Source organism: Lytechinus pictus, chromosome 13 (genome assembly GCF_037042905.1).
Source record: "Lytechinus pictus isolate F3 Inbred chromosome 13, Lp3.0, whole genome shotgun sequence".
Taxonomy (NCBI): Eukaryota; Metazoa; Echinodermata; class Echinoidea; order Temnopleuroida; family Toxopneustidae; genus Lytechinus; species Lytechinus pictus.
This window is the reverse complement of record NC_087257.1, coordinates 25,588,302-25,603,289: the sequence shown is the minus strand read 5'-3', so window position 1 is coordinate 25,603,289 and position 14,988 is coordinate 25,588,302. Positions and strand designations below refer to the sequence as shown.

Sequence of the window (14,988 nt, the reverse complement as noted above, 5' to 3'; positions counted from 1 at the left end):
GACGTTGGAAAAACTTGATGGATTGACGTTGAATCGACGTTGGATGGAGTTTGATGGAGAGATGATGGACAATCAACAATGACACGACGTTGGCAACGTTGAAAACTTGTTAGTTGGAGAGTTGCTGGACAGTCGACGATGTCACAAAGTTGGAAACACGTTTGATTGGATAGTTGTTGAACAGCCAAAAGAGACACAACGTTGGGAACTAGTTCGATGGAAAGTTGTTGAACAACAGACAATGGTACAACGTTGACAAAGTTGGAAACTAGTTTGTTGGAGATTTGTTGGACGGTCGACAATGGCACAACGTTGGAAACTAGTGTGTTGAAGATTTGTTGGACAATTGACAATGGCACAACGATGGAAACATGTTTAATTGGATAGTTGATCAACAGCCAACAATTACACACGTTGGCAACGGTGGAAACTAGTTCGATGGATAGTTGTTGATCAACCGACAATGGCACAACGTTGACAAAGTTGGAAACTAGTTTGTTGGAGATTTGTCATGTTTGTTGGGCAGTCGACAATGGCACAACGTTGGAAACTAGTAGCTTGGATATTATTTGGATAGTCGACGATGAAACAAGGTTGACAACGTTGGAAACTAGTTCGATTGAAAGTTGTTGAACAACCAAAAATGGCAAAACGTTGACAAGGCTGGAAACTAGTTCGATGGAAAGTTGTTGGACAACTGACACTGGCACAACTTTGGAAACTGGTAGGTTGGAGATCAGTTGGATAGTCGACAATGGCACAACGTTGGAAACTAGTGTGTTGGAGATTTGTTGGAGGTCGACAATGAAACAACGTTGGAAACTGGTAGATTGGAGATTAGTTGGATAGTCGACAATGACACAACGTTGACAAAGCTGGAAACTGGTTCGATTGAAAGTTGATGAATAACAGACAATGGCGCAACGTTAGAAACTAGTGTGTTGGAGATTTGTTGGATAGTTGTTGAACAGCCAACAAAGGCACAGCGTTGACTATGTTGGAAACTATTTCGATGGAGAGTTCTTGAACAACCGACAACGGAACAACGTTGACAACGTTAGAAACTATTTTTGTTGGAGATTTGTTGGACAGTCGACAATGACACAACGTTGGTAAAGTTGGAAACTAGTTCGATGGAGAGTTGTTGGACAGTCGATAATGTCACAACGTTGGAAACATGTTTGATTGGATAGTACCTGAACAGCCAACAATGGCCACACTGTTGACAATGTTGGAAAAGAGTTCGATGGAGAGTTGTTGAACAACCGAAAATGGCACAACGTTGACATTAGAAACTAATTTATTGGAGAGTTGTTGACAGTTAACATTGACACAATGTTGGAAACTATAGTTTGTTGGATATTTGTTTGACAGTCAACATAATGTACACAGTGTTGAGAACGTTAGAAACTGGTTCATTTTAGAATTGATAGACAGACGACAGCTACTCGCATAATTTCCAATGGGGCCAGAGGGGAAGGGGGTCGATCAAGTAGTTGCATGTCTACCCATCTCAATATGTGTATGTGGGTATGCGTGAGTGTGTGAAAACATATGTAAAGAAAAATGGTGAAATCGATTGTACCCCCCCCCCCAACTTTGAGGAGAGTTTTCCGCCCATGGTCGATGCGAAAGAGCAGAAAGATGTTTCCCTACATAATCATTTATACAGTGCGTATAAAAAATGATGTGGAAAAAATGTGTTTCTAACAGAAGGGGGATTTTTCAAATTCATAGATAGAAGAAGTTTTTTTCTAGACGGAACAAAAGTGTTTTTTATGCATGACCGAACACTAAACTTGTTTGTCAAGGTGTCAAAAATGGCTAGCGCCAAAATGACTGAAATTGACACAATTCAAGTTAGTAGTCTGAAAGGAGTAATCGCAATGGAATGATTGCAGGTTGCATGCATTTGCCATTAGTTTCATTTATTTATCGAGATGATCCAAGAAATTTATTTTTTCATATGTTGTATTTATGATTAGGGATAAGTAAAGTGTAATAACGTAATAGTGAGAACCTGAACAAATTTCTTACACAAATGAAGAAGTAGATAGACTCTTCAAGCACGTTACAAAGATTATTTATCAGTAAATTCGTTTGTGAATAATTATCCAATAAGTAGTATCTCCTTGCAAAATTATAGTTTTTATTACTCTCTTCCTTTTATTTAGATTTGATTTTATCATTTTTTTAATTTTATTTTTCATTTCAATTTATTTTTTATTTCATTTTTATGTTTTTTTACATTAAAGAATAATATTTCAACTCTAAAACAATTAAGTAATGGCTTTTATTGCTAAATGAACGATTCAATGAAGACTCATCGGAAAAGCAGGAAAAAAAATATTGGGGAGAACTGTATTCAGTTGGCGGCTTTTATTGTTATGTTGGCGGAAACCGTTCATGAGATACCGTTTTAGTCGTGCTTGAACAAAGACTTGCATTTCCACCACCTATATCAAAATAATAATAATAATAGATGCAATTTATAAGGCGCCAAATCCATTAAAAATATAATGCTCAAGGCGCACGGTGAAAAAGTGAAAAGAGTGAGAAAAAAATAGCATATATAGAGGTGAAAAATAATATTGGTTAATCATGTGTATGCAGCATTGTACAAGTATGTTTTCAGTTTTTTTTTTTATAATTCTACAGACTTGGTGTCACGGATAACAAGAGGAAGAGAGTTCCAGAGTGAAGGACCGGCATGTATGAAAGCCCTATCCCCCCATTTTGATTTACATTTGGAAACAAACAGAAATCCTGAGTTTTGGGACCGTAAAGATCGAGAAGGGGTATATCTATTAATGAGAGTGATATTGTACTGTGGAGCGGTGCCGTGAACACAGTGATAAACAAGCAAAAGAATTTTGAATATTACCCGATCACTAATTTGCAACCAGTGCAGATCTTTAAGTACAGGGGTGATGTGGCTTGATTTGGTACTCAGAAATCAAGATTAAAATCCTTAAAGCAGAATCAGCGTTAGAATAATACTGAACAGGAGAACCAATGAACTTATGAGTCAGCATGTATTTCTTGGGTGAAGGTTTAACATAAACACCAGTAACATCATGTACAGAGTCTAATACATAGCCTTGATTAACTGGGTAGCACTTGCAGTGCAGTATACAAATAGGCAACAACAATGCTACAAAAGAGGTGATCTTCATTGTGAGGTGAATGATCACCAAGTTTACAATAGCAATACAAAGGAATGGTATAGGCTTGAGTGAACAGCTTCACCGTACAAAATGTATTTAATAAACAATCAGTTGAAATATGCATTAGTACTTACATGTTGTACCTATATAGCTTTGAAAGCCTCCACGTTTGCGTAAATTTCAACAATAGAATTGGCTTCCCCAGTAACCTTTATAGCCTATAAAGCAGGGGTTCTCAAACTTTTTCCTTGAAGGGCCAGATGGGACTCTAATGAAGCCTGAAAGGGCCAGAGAAAATGAGACCTACACAAAATTGAGGGGGACACAACATGTCATAGCGCATGTGGTAAAATTTCTTAAAAGTTTCAGGGAAAAAAATCCCAATTGTGGGATACCATCTGTGTATTCAAGTTACTTACGATCTCTCATAACAGCAAATAAACAGAAATGACTCAGTGAACTCTGTTTTAAAGTAAAATTTATTTGACTGTCATTACTTTTATAATGGTTGCATGGACACACAATGTAATCATATTGTGACATTAACATGATATAAGAGATTAATTATTCATTTTTAAACAGCAGAGTCTCACGGGCCGGATTGAGAAGCTCAGCGGGCCGGATCCGGCCCGCGGGCCTTACTTTGAGAACCCCTGCTATAAAGCCTATAATAATGTTTGTGTACCCTCGTATTTGTTCAATGTTGTTATGTGATTTCAGGTTATATTAACCACGCACTTTCTTGTCAGTCAAGATTCCAACGTGGATGTTCGTACCGCACTGTGACTAAGTCCAAGTGTACAGGTAATTTTAAATACGCATAGACCTTGTCAAGATTATAATGTTTTGTTAAGGATTATTCTGCTGATCTCGAGGCATCAACCCAAATCTTGTGTCTGTTTTTGTGAAAATTGATACAATCTAATAGCAATGATTGTTTGTAATATGATTATTCATCTAGAGATGCGAGTTAAAGATAAGCCTTCAAATGATTGTGCTTCAGGAAATGCGTGTAACATTTCTTCTTTTTTTTCAGTTGTCACAATTTTTTGACGGGAAAATGGTTTCATAGTGTGACGTTTGACCTTTACTTTGTGTTTCATTTTGTGTTTGCCTTTGTTCTGTTTTGCTGTTATTGTCGTTTTGGGGTTTTGTTTTGTTTTCATTTTTGCTTGGACGAAAGTTTTGTCTCTCATGACGATGTTTCCCAAATGTACCATGGCGTTTCAAACCCGAGATATCCATGTCCAGGAAAGAGGATCATTGTTTCCGATTCATTGGTTTCAGTCGGGATCGGTAGGACATGCTGAAGGTGGGTTATGGAAGACGGAGTGGGCATGAACCTTTTACTGGACACCAACTAAAAACGTTGCCAAAAAAAGGTTGCAAGTCCCACTTCTTCGCATTGTCAAAAGACGGGAAAACATTGTTATCATGGTTATGTTATGTATAACATTTCTCCAAGGGACACAAACTACACACAAATTCTTAACAAAAATACAGTAAATTCAATCATCAGATCACACAACGAAAAAGTCATCAGAAAATCAAAAGAGAACCCCTGGAAAAAACATGCAACTGCCAAGTGAAGGAAGACTGCCCTCAAATCGTGAACTAGCATCTGTCACACAAGGCCAAAGACGACTACCAAAGTGTATTTTGGCCTCGCAGGGGAGCTTTCAAAGAAAGATTCAGATTTCACACAAATCTTTCCGAAACGAGAAATACCAAAATGAAACAGAACTCTCTAATCACATATGGGATCTGAAAAAGAAAGGGGAACACTACAATTTAAAATGGGAAATAACGAAGAAATCTAACTTGGCAATGCGAAGAAGTTGGACTTGCAACCTTTGCTGAGGGGATAAGCTATCACCACAACAAATAAGGAAAACTCGCTCAACCAAATGTCTGAGCTGATCAGTACTTACCGCTACATAGTCGATTTGACAGTCCCTTAGGCTCAATACACCAACCTAGAAATGTTCTTTCCGATGAAGTTTTTTTCTTGATTCGTGTTCCTATGGGGTCCTAGAACAAATTCAGATTGGTTGCCCAAAGTTGCCGTTTGGTCAATTTTGCTAATTTGCATAAATCCAAAATGGCCGCCAGATGCCATCTTGAAAACCTAACTTTTGAACCCCTCGGCCCAAAATTATGAGTAATGACTCTTTTTAGGGGGTTAGGGGTGTGTAGAACCGATTCTTATCATCATTTTTGCAATATAAGGTCAACTTCAGGTCAAATCCAAGATGGCCGCCAGATGCCATCTTGAAAAATTGACTTTTGATCCTCTTGCCCCAGAATGACGAGTAATACCTCTGTTTATGGGTTTTGGGATGTGTAGAATCTCTTTCTGCTATCTATTTTGCAATAAAATGTCATCTTCAGGTCAAATCCAAGATGGCCGCCAGATGATGCGATTTTGAAAAATTAACTTATGATTCGTTTGTCCCAGAATCATGAATAATACCTCTTTTCGTGAGTTATTTGGTATGTTGATTCCATTCCTGTTAATAATTTTGCAATATTGGCTCATCTTCAGATCAAATCCAACATGTTCAAACGCTAAACGCCATATAAAAAAATACTTCCCGAGACTATTGAACCGTAAGTACTTTCCCTAAAAGCGTACACGCTTTCCTGAAAAGGTTACTATTATGTGTAGGAGCCCATTCAAGAGGATTTCAGTAAGAATGATTCATTTCTTTTAATCACTCCATTTTTAGTTCGAGGTTAAGTCATGTCTAAGATGGTCAGAAGGTTGATAGATTTCGTCATTAACCGCTCACTTTAGACATGTTAGATTGAAACAATTCAAGGTTCGGGCTATGATCTATTTCGGGAGTCCATATCATTTTTTTTTTCCAACTATACTTTTCTAGTTAAAGGACTTCGAAGTGTTATTTGAATTAAATAGTGATTTTACAGAAAATTAGTTAACTTATTACCTTCCTTTATAATTATCGGACTTTTCGTCCTGACAAGAGCCATTGACTTGGTCAGCAGGAGTGCACTATTTAGCCTCCTGCAAAAGATTGGCTCCCCCAAGACTGTTCCATGGTCGTATCATTCCATGACAACAGTTTGCTACACCGCTGGAACATCTGGTAGCTTCCCTCAGTTCCTGTGAGCAGTGGCGTGAAGCAAGGCTGCGCCTTGCCCTGACACTCTTTGTGATCTTCTTCTCCATTCTTCACCAGTATGCATTTGGCGAATGCACAGAAGGCTTCTATATTCGTACCAGAGACCGACTACGTGCCATGGTCAGAATGGTTCTCATTCGTAAGATGTTGTACGGAAACGATGTCGCCCTTGCCTCTCAAGAAGCGGGGGTACAAGAAATAGTCATACAGCCGCCAAAAAAAGTTTGGATCACCCATCAGCCTGTGAGACAGAAATCCTGATCGCCTTAAGACACTGACTGTCCTCCAGATATCTCTATCAACAGCATGCACACGTCTGGTTGTGGAGGACTCTTCACCTACCTTGGATCGACTATCTGTCTCTAGCTTCTTTTCCCTGGACAATGAGATAAGCACCAGAATAGGAAAATCTGCCACAGGCATGGCAAAGTTCCTGTACGGAAGTAAGTCCTGGAAAACGTACGCCGACCAAGAAAAGCGGCTAAACACCTTTCATGTCAGCTGCCTCGGACGTATCATGCACATTGAATGGCAGGACCAAGTAAAAAATACAGAGGCCCTTCAGCGTACGTGCTGGCATCCTCAGTTTATTCTCGCTCTCTAGTCAACGGGTCGTGTGGTCCAGTGGTTAGAGCATCGGACTCATAATCGCAAGGTTGTGAGTTCGAATCCCAACTCTGCCATTGTCTCCACTTTGATAAAAAGGCCCAAGAGTGATATCTGTAGTCTATTACGTCAGCCACTATGACTGATTAACCTAGACGTAAAATGTTTCCAAGGTAATTGGTTATATACCAGCAACAAATTCTGTCCTGCCGAGTTCCTACGGGAGTTACCACAAACAGAAACAGAAATGCGTCTCAAGTGGTTGGGGCATGTTCGCCGCATGAAACCTTGGCGAATCCCAGAAGCCATTCGCCAAGGTAATGTGAGCTGTGTGATTGGTCTCATCCTAGTCAACTGCAAACGTGAAATAAAACTTCCGGCATAGACACTAACACTTATGAAGATGTAGATGATAGTCGCCATTCTATGAAGAGCTACTAAATACAGGGGTCAAGACGTCAAAAAATAATCGGAATGCTAAATTGGCAGACCAAAAGACTAGGAGGAAGGCTAGGACAGCATCTCTATCTAAACCTGTCTCAGCGTCATTCTCCTTCATCTGCACAAATTTGCTCTAGAGACTGCCACTTAAAATGTAAGACCTAGCAATACACCATCGTCTTTTAAGACGAACTGATGCCTACCAATCATTGGACACATTAATTTCGGAAAAAATATGGAGAAAACACTTTCAAATTCAAATAAGACTCTAAAAGCCTCTTCAGTTCAAAAGTATGAATGGACATTAAAACAACTAAAAATACACGCGAAATGGATCATATCCCAAACCTAAAGAGGGTTCATTCTAAGGTGAGCAGTTAATGCCGAAATCTGACATCTCAGATGTGACTCCCCCTTGACCTAAAACTTGAGAATTAACAAAACAAATGAGTATTCTTACTGAAATACCTTTACATTTACTCTTACACGTATAAGCCTCGGAATGTAATTTTTTTCAAGATGGCGTTTGGTGGCCATCTTGGATTTGATCTGAAGATTTTCCTTTATGCAAAATCACAGCATAAATTGAATCAACATACCAAATGACTCACGAATAGAATTATTATTCATGATTCTGGGGCAAAGGGTTCAAAAGTTAATATTTCAAGATGGCGTCACCTGGCGACCATCTTGGATTTGACCTAAAGATGACATTATATTGCAAAATAGATAGCAGAAATAGATTCTACACACCCCAAACCCCTAAACAAAGATATTACTCATAATTCTGGGGCAAAGGGTTCAAATTTATTTTTTCAAGTTGGCATCTGATGGCGGCCATCTTGGATTTGACATGAAGATGACATTATATTGCAAAATAGATGGCAGAAATGGATTCTACACAACCCTAAACCCCTGAAATGAGTTATTCCTCGTCATTTTGGGGCAAGTGGTTCAAAACCTAGGTTTTTAAGACGGCATGTGGCGGCCATTTTGGATTTATGCAAATTAGCAACATTGCCCAAACGGCAACTTTGGGCAACCAAGCTGACTTTGTTCTAGGACCCCATAGGAACATGAATCAAAAAAAAAATTTCATCGGAAAGAACATTTCTAGGTTCTGAAAATGTCAAATCGACTAACAAAAGAAAGATTACCAAAGAACCACCGGACCATGAAATGTATATATTGCCCCAACCAGGGGCGTAGACAACGGGGGGGATGAGGGGGATGCATCCCCCCACCTCACAAGGTGGGGGGATGGCATGTACAATCATCCCCCCAGGTTTTGGGGAATGATATTTGGTTACTTAATAAGTCATCATGATGATAATAATAGTAATAATAATAATGATAATAATTATAATATTAATAATAATAATAATTATGATGATGATAATAATAATCCTCATCATTATTGTAATTGTGTTTATTGTTATTAGCCGCATTCACACGGTGAAAGCCAATTCAGACGGTAAAAAAAAGAAAATCTTACAAGTATTTACTGGGCAGGAACGAAAAGAGGCGCAAGATATTTGGTTTCTAAGACACAAATTTGCAAGACTACAAAAGTAAAACTGACTAAGAGACCGATATGTTTGTTTGTTGAGCCATGAATGCTCCTTAAGTAAGTTTACCAACTTACCGCATGTCTCTATTATCTGATTAGCAACTGTTAATCAAGCTGTTTTTGGTATGGGAATGAAGCAACAACTTTTTTCTTTTCATCGAGACTACTTTTCAGGCACGAACCGAGTACTAGCAATACCTTCTCATATATGATATGTATTATATTTATTTATTTATTTATTAGTTTATATCAGATTATATTACAGGTATATGATATTTATACATATATATATACATTATATGCATTTATTTATTTATTTATCTATATATTTATATACACGTTATTTTCTCAAGTCGGTTTTTATTGAAATACATGTGTGGTCTGGCCCACTCGTGTTATAGGCATTATACATTGTGTGCAAAATGCATCAGCGCAATCTAAAACAGAATAGAAAATGAATGTGATACAACAGTATACATAATAATTCGTGACAGAGAGTACCATACTACTATCTTTATAACAAGTATTATTCAAACAAACATATATAATTATGTATAATCATGAATTGTTCAACTTCATGCTCCCACTATATGACTATTGTTACACTAATACTGATATCAGGACTGACTGGTATACATTAGTTTGTTGTTAAGCTTGCAGCAGCTACATCTTTTCTGTATTGTTAACTATTTATTTATTTTTGTTTTATTTAAGATGCACTTTGTTTTGTATTCATTTAAAGTATGTTGATTGATGCATGAAGACATAAGTTTAAAATGTTTAAAGAAGTTTGTTTCATGTAAAGCACAGTGTGAATTTACCCTGTCTTGAAATGCCAGATAAAAGGAACCTATTAGTATTAGCATTATTATTTGTATTAGTATTATTTTTTATTTGTATTATTATTATTATTATTATTATTATTATTATTATTATTATTATTATTATTATTATTATTATTATTATTATTATTATTATTATTATTATTATTATTATTATTATTATTATTATTATTATTATTACTATTATAAGACTGAGATCAAATAGAAGTAAATAATGCCCTAATTTGAAACGATGCAATGCCGTTATGGTTCCGATTTCTTCACAAACTTACAGAGCAGTATTGTTACTCCATGGATCATAGTGATACTGTTTATGTTTTTTGTATCTGTATGTTAATGAGCCGCCAGCCAATATCCATCTATGGATACTATGCCTGTTTCTTTGAGGTAAAAAAAAGCATAGTATGTACGTACTCATTATGCTTTATAATGAACAGACATATTGTTATTTGTTTGTTGTTTATGTGTTCTATTCACAAATGGCCACAGAGGCTGTTTTCATTCATAACCACATACCCATATCAAGACAACAAAGACTATACCTGCGTGTACACAGTTGACATTGGTTTTTTTTCTGAAGAGGTGTAACAGCAAAATTCACAGAGATAAATAAATACGTAGTGTGGTTCAATATGCAATACTATGTGTCAGTCCATTCTGTATTCGTATGCCACGGTGTGTAGATCTTGTCGATATATGTCTGTCCATTCAAGGCGTAGTATGTGTGTGGTGCGCGCACCCGTGTGTGTGTGTGTGTGGGGGGGTGAGTGTGTGTGTGTGTGCGCGCTTGTGTGTGTTATTTTACCTCATTAAGTATGCATCAGATTGCACGATTTCAAGTTCAAAATTGCAAAAGCTCCCTACCAAGGGAGGGGGGACACCGCCCTCCCACACCCTCCCCCCGCTCGGTCGCTTCGCTCCCTCGCTCGGGCGCTTCGCGCCCTCACTAGCGTTGGCAGCCCAGTCATCCCCCCCAGGTGTACGAACCTGTCTACGCCACTGGCCCCAACCGAGGGCCTGCACTCATTCCAACTTACTTCAGTGTCCTGAAGAGCCGCCCGTGATCGTCGAGGCGCGAAACCATTGGTAGACCAGAGGTGTGGAAAATTCATATACGTCTAATTTTTCAGATTTTGACAATCCTCTCTTTATGTTTATGTACGGTAATCTCTTTTTATTATTTCTAAAGTTAAATTGAATAAATAAATCTGATAGAAAAATACATATTTTTACACAGATCTCAAAAATGAATTCATCAATGCGTCCTGGTGATGATCCAAACGACACCCTAGTACATGGTCCAGTGAAATCCAAGAAATCAGAAATAAAGCATCGTGGATCTTGGTCAAAACAGATCGATTTCTTTCTCACTCTTTGTGGTGGATCCGTTGGGCTAGGAAATGTTTGGAGGTTCCCGTATCTCTGCTACAAGCACGGCGGAGGTAAGTCCATATTTCATCATTTTTAATTAGCTCCAGTTAAACGTAACGATTTATATATTAAATAGATATTCTGTTTATCATGATAGCACGTAAAGCTAAAGATCTGGAGTAAGTGTACATTAGCCTCCACGATTGTGTGTGTTAGATTGATCGATTGATTGATTGATTGATTAATGATTGATTGATTGACTAATGACTGACTGATTGATTGATTGATTGATTGATTGATTGATTGATTGATTGATTGATTGATTGATTGATTGACTAATGATTGATTGATTGATTGATTGACTGACTGACTGATTGATTGTTTGATTGACTAATGATTGATTGACTGACTGACTGACTGACTGATTGATTGATTGATCGACTAATGATTGATTGATAATTGATTGATTGATTGATTGACTAATGATTGATTGGTTGACTGACTGACTGACTGACTGACTGACTGACTGACTGATTGATTGATTGATTGATTGATTGATTGATTGATTGATTGATTGGTTGATTGGTTGATTGATTGATTGATTGGCTGATTGATGGATTGATTTTATTCTTTCACAACTCACATCAACTGAAATGTCTGCTTTTCAGCTAGTTCGTGATCCAATGGTTAAAACAAATTAATTTATATATGATTAGATATATAGTGAATAGAACAAAACATGGTGAAGTTGATATAAGCGTGTAGAGAATTAATAATAAGGTAACATGCATTATTAATATACCACATAAATATAAAGAAGATATGAGTAGAAACAGAGATAAGAATAATGAAAACTATGATAAACAGAATGAAATATTTTCTTTCTTACAGGGGCATTCTTAGTGCCATACTTTCTGTGTGTGGTTTTGGGAGGGATTCCATTGCTCGTCATCGAGATAGGGATCGGACAGTTCACCGGACAGGGACCAATCACAGCATGGACTATGCTTGCACCCCTCTTCAAAGGTAGGTCTACTTCTACTTCCCCCCTGCATCCACCTTCCTCCCTACCACTCTCTATCTGGACACTGCTTCCTTGATCCCATCTGATGAAAATTGAAATATATTTGTACCACGAGCAAGAACATTCTTAGCCATTTTGGTGATGTTATTTTTTATGCAGAGGGACAATACAATATCGCATTCACTTCAGTAGGGGATCATATTTGAAATGAAACTCATTAATGCTGAAGTCACACCAACTTATCTGACTCCAGGGCCCTGTAACACAAAGGTTAGCGATTGATCGTACGCTTGATTTTTACGATTAATTGTACATTGTAGTCAATGGAATCAATCATAGAAAAATGTTCTACGATCATTCCTTTGTGTTACGGGCCCCGGATCGATCAAAACTTATATCGAATGGCTCATCATTGGTCGGTTCGGAGTCGGTTTCGTTGGTGTGAATGCAGAATGAAGCTTCTGACAGAAGTGATGTTGTCACGAACGTTGTATGGTTTGTTCCATAGCATATACGATGCTTTCGGAACCACTGAAGATATGGAAATTCATCTACGCATGCAAGGTCCTCAATTATTTTCCAAGATCTGTGAATTATCAGATCGATTTGCATCTCAGGCTACCGTTCTCTCTTACTACCGTCGCGATTTCTAAATCTTGTTTTATTGTTTTGTTTAGGTATCGGAGTGGCATGTTTGGTGGTGGAATCGCTCATAAATACATACTACGTGGTAATCATGGCGTGGGGCCTTTACTATCTTTTCTGGTCGTTCAAGGCTGTCCTTCCGTACTCTACCTGCGACAACGAGTGGAATACCCGTTGTTGCCTTGCAGCCAATGACGTCAGGAACGTCAATGCGACGTCTTCTCTTGATAACGACACCGCCTACGACTTGGTCGACGACGTGATTAGTCCGACGTTGAATACGAGCGAGGAATGCGGGAACGAGACAACATCCCCCACGGTTGAGTTTTGGAAGTAAATAAATTTCACGAAAAATACTCCAACGTAAACTTAATATACATTTTGTTTCTTGCAAATTCCGAATCGAAAGAAACTTACAGAGTCTTTCGTGCTTAATCAAGCTGAATATCATGAGATTGAAATATGATTTGAAATTTCATAACTAGCTGTACAGTCTTTTAATCTAGCCTTAGAAAAAAGCTTATGTGATTTGAAAGAAAAACACATCTATGAAGTGTGCATTTTCCGTGTTTATTCAACCATGAATTGGTGAATACCAGTTCAGAAAAACAACATCTTTAAGAAGATATGTATATATATTGGAAAACTAATCTTGCAGAATACATAAAAATCATTGGTGATTTTAATCATGGGCGTGTGCTCAATCAAGCGTCATACCCCGGGGGTATATAATGCATAGTGGGTTATGTGGGTATGTTACACTTCAATTTCCGTTCCAGGGCATAGCATTTTCATCTTATTAAGAAAAAGAACTAAGAAAGCCGCTCCGAAGCATAGCATTTTCTTCTTATCGAGAGAAAAGAAGAAAGAAATCCGCTCCAAAGCTTCGCATATTTTTCGTTACGCCGTTCCGCTCGCATTGATCCGCCACAATGAACTGCAATTTTGGTGAAAAGCGGCCGCTGAGCGCTGTCCGACCATCGCCTCTGCGCGAGCACACCCAGCGCCCGTGCCGCTTGGCTAGCTGCATACACGTATACCCGTTCCATAGGGATGCACACGCAAGCGACCCGTTCCAAGGACCCCCGTTTTCACTAACATTTGTAGTTCCGCAACCCGTTCCGAGGACCCTCCTTTTTACAATAAGTCCGCTCCAAGGCCCCCGGTTTTGTCTCGCCCGCGGCACACACCTACCAATTTTTTGGTCGAGTACCCCCCCCCCCCCACCGGGCGTCATACAGGACCTCAAGACCACGACGCTTCCACACCGCTTGATAAAACATGGTAGGGTCCTACATCTTAAAAATACCAGAGTATATATTCAACAGATCATATGGTATTGTATGGGTAGCTGGGTAACAGGGATCCGGTAGGAGCTATGATTGCGGGGCCCTATTTTCAAAAACACAGTTGCAAGTGGTCTATCATTAGGTATTATTCAATGTTTTATCTCTTGTCATTATCGTGAACCTTAACATCACTGATCATTAATATATTGTCACCCTCGACATCATCAACCATTGCTGATGGCAATTATGATCTTCCTTTCCTTACAACCTTCACCAACATCACCATCCATTGTCGTCAAACATCGCTACTCTCTTCGCCAACGAATAAACCGCGCCCGTCGACATCATCACACACGTTGTAAATGTTTCCATCTGCTTCGAAATCATCGTGTCATCATCGTGGTCGCCGTCGATGTCCTCATCATCAGTCGGAAGGTGCTTCAGATCCACTTATCGGAAGGGATCCATGACATCGGCCATTTGAATTGGCATCTCCTCCTCTGCCTGATCTTGGCTTGGATCATTGTCTATTTTTGCATATGTAAGGGCGTCAAGTCATCGGGGAAGGTAAGATCGTAAGGCCCACCGATCTCTTTGCGATCTAGCGACGTCCTGTCTGCGATCTAATTTGGTTAAACCTATATGATGGTTTAACTTGGACATTTCATTTGGAAATCTTTCGTCCAGAGTTCTTAATCGTCCTGTGAATTTCAAATTATTTTTTTAATAATGTACACCTCCTTGGTGGTATGTAAGCAAATCAATTCCGAATCGCAGTGACATCGTAAATATTTTGTGATTGGTTGCAATTTGTAAATAATTACGTTATTGCTCCAGACCATCATTCATTTGTATTGTTGGCCAGACTTTACATTGTAGATTCGGTT

The 14,988-nt window shown here is 38.5% G+C and overlaps 1 protein-coding gene across 2 annotated transcripts in view; it reads left to right on the top strand.

The window, feature by feature from the left end:
- LOC129275228 (sodium- and chloride-dependent betaine transporter-like) overlaps positions 1-14,988 on the top strand; it is a 32,154-nt gene that overhangs the window by 3,231 nt on the left and 13,935 nt on the right. The window contains exons 2-6 of one of the 2 annotated variants that reach the window (XM_054912022.2): positions 3,917-3,971; positions 11,010-11,214; positions 12,035-12,169; positions 12,845-13,145; positions 14,530-14,668. In XM_054912022.2, the coding sequence (XP_054767997.2) occupies positions 11,019-11,214; positions 12,035-12,169; positions 12,845-13,145; positions 14,530-14,668 (771 nt within the window). In that variant the 5' untranslated portion in view covers positions 3,917-3,971; positions 11,010-11,018. Of the gene's footprint in view, positions 1-3,916; positions 3,972-10,802; positions 10,870-11,009; positions 11,215-12,034; positions 12,170-12,844; positions 13,146-14,529; positions 14,669-14,988 lie in introns of those variants that run through there. The other variant, XM_064108612.1, reaches the window with a different exon arrangement.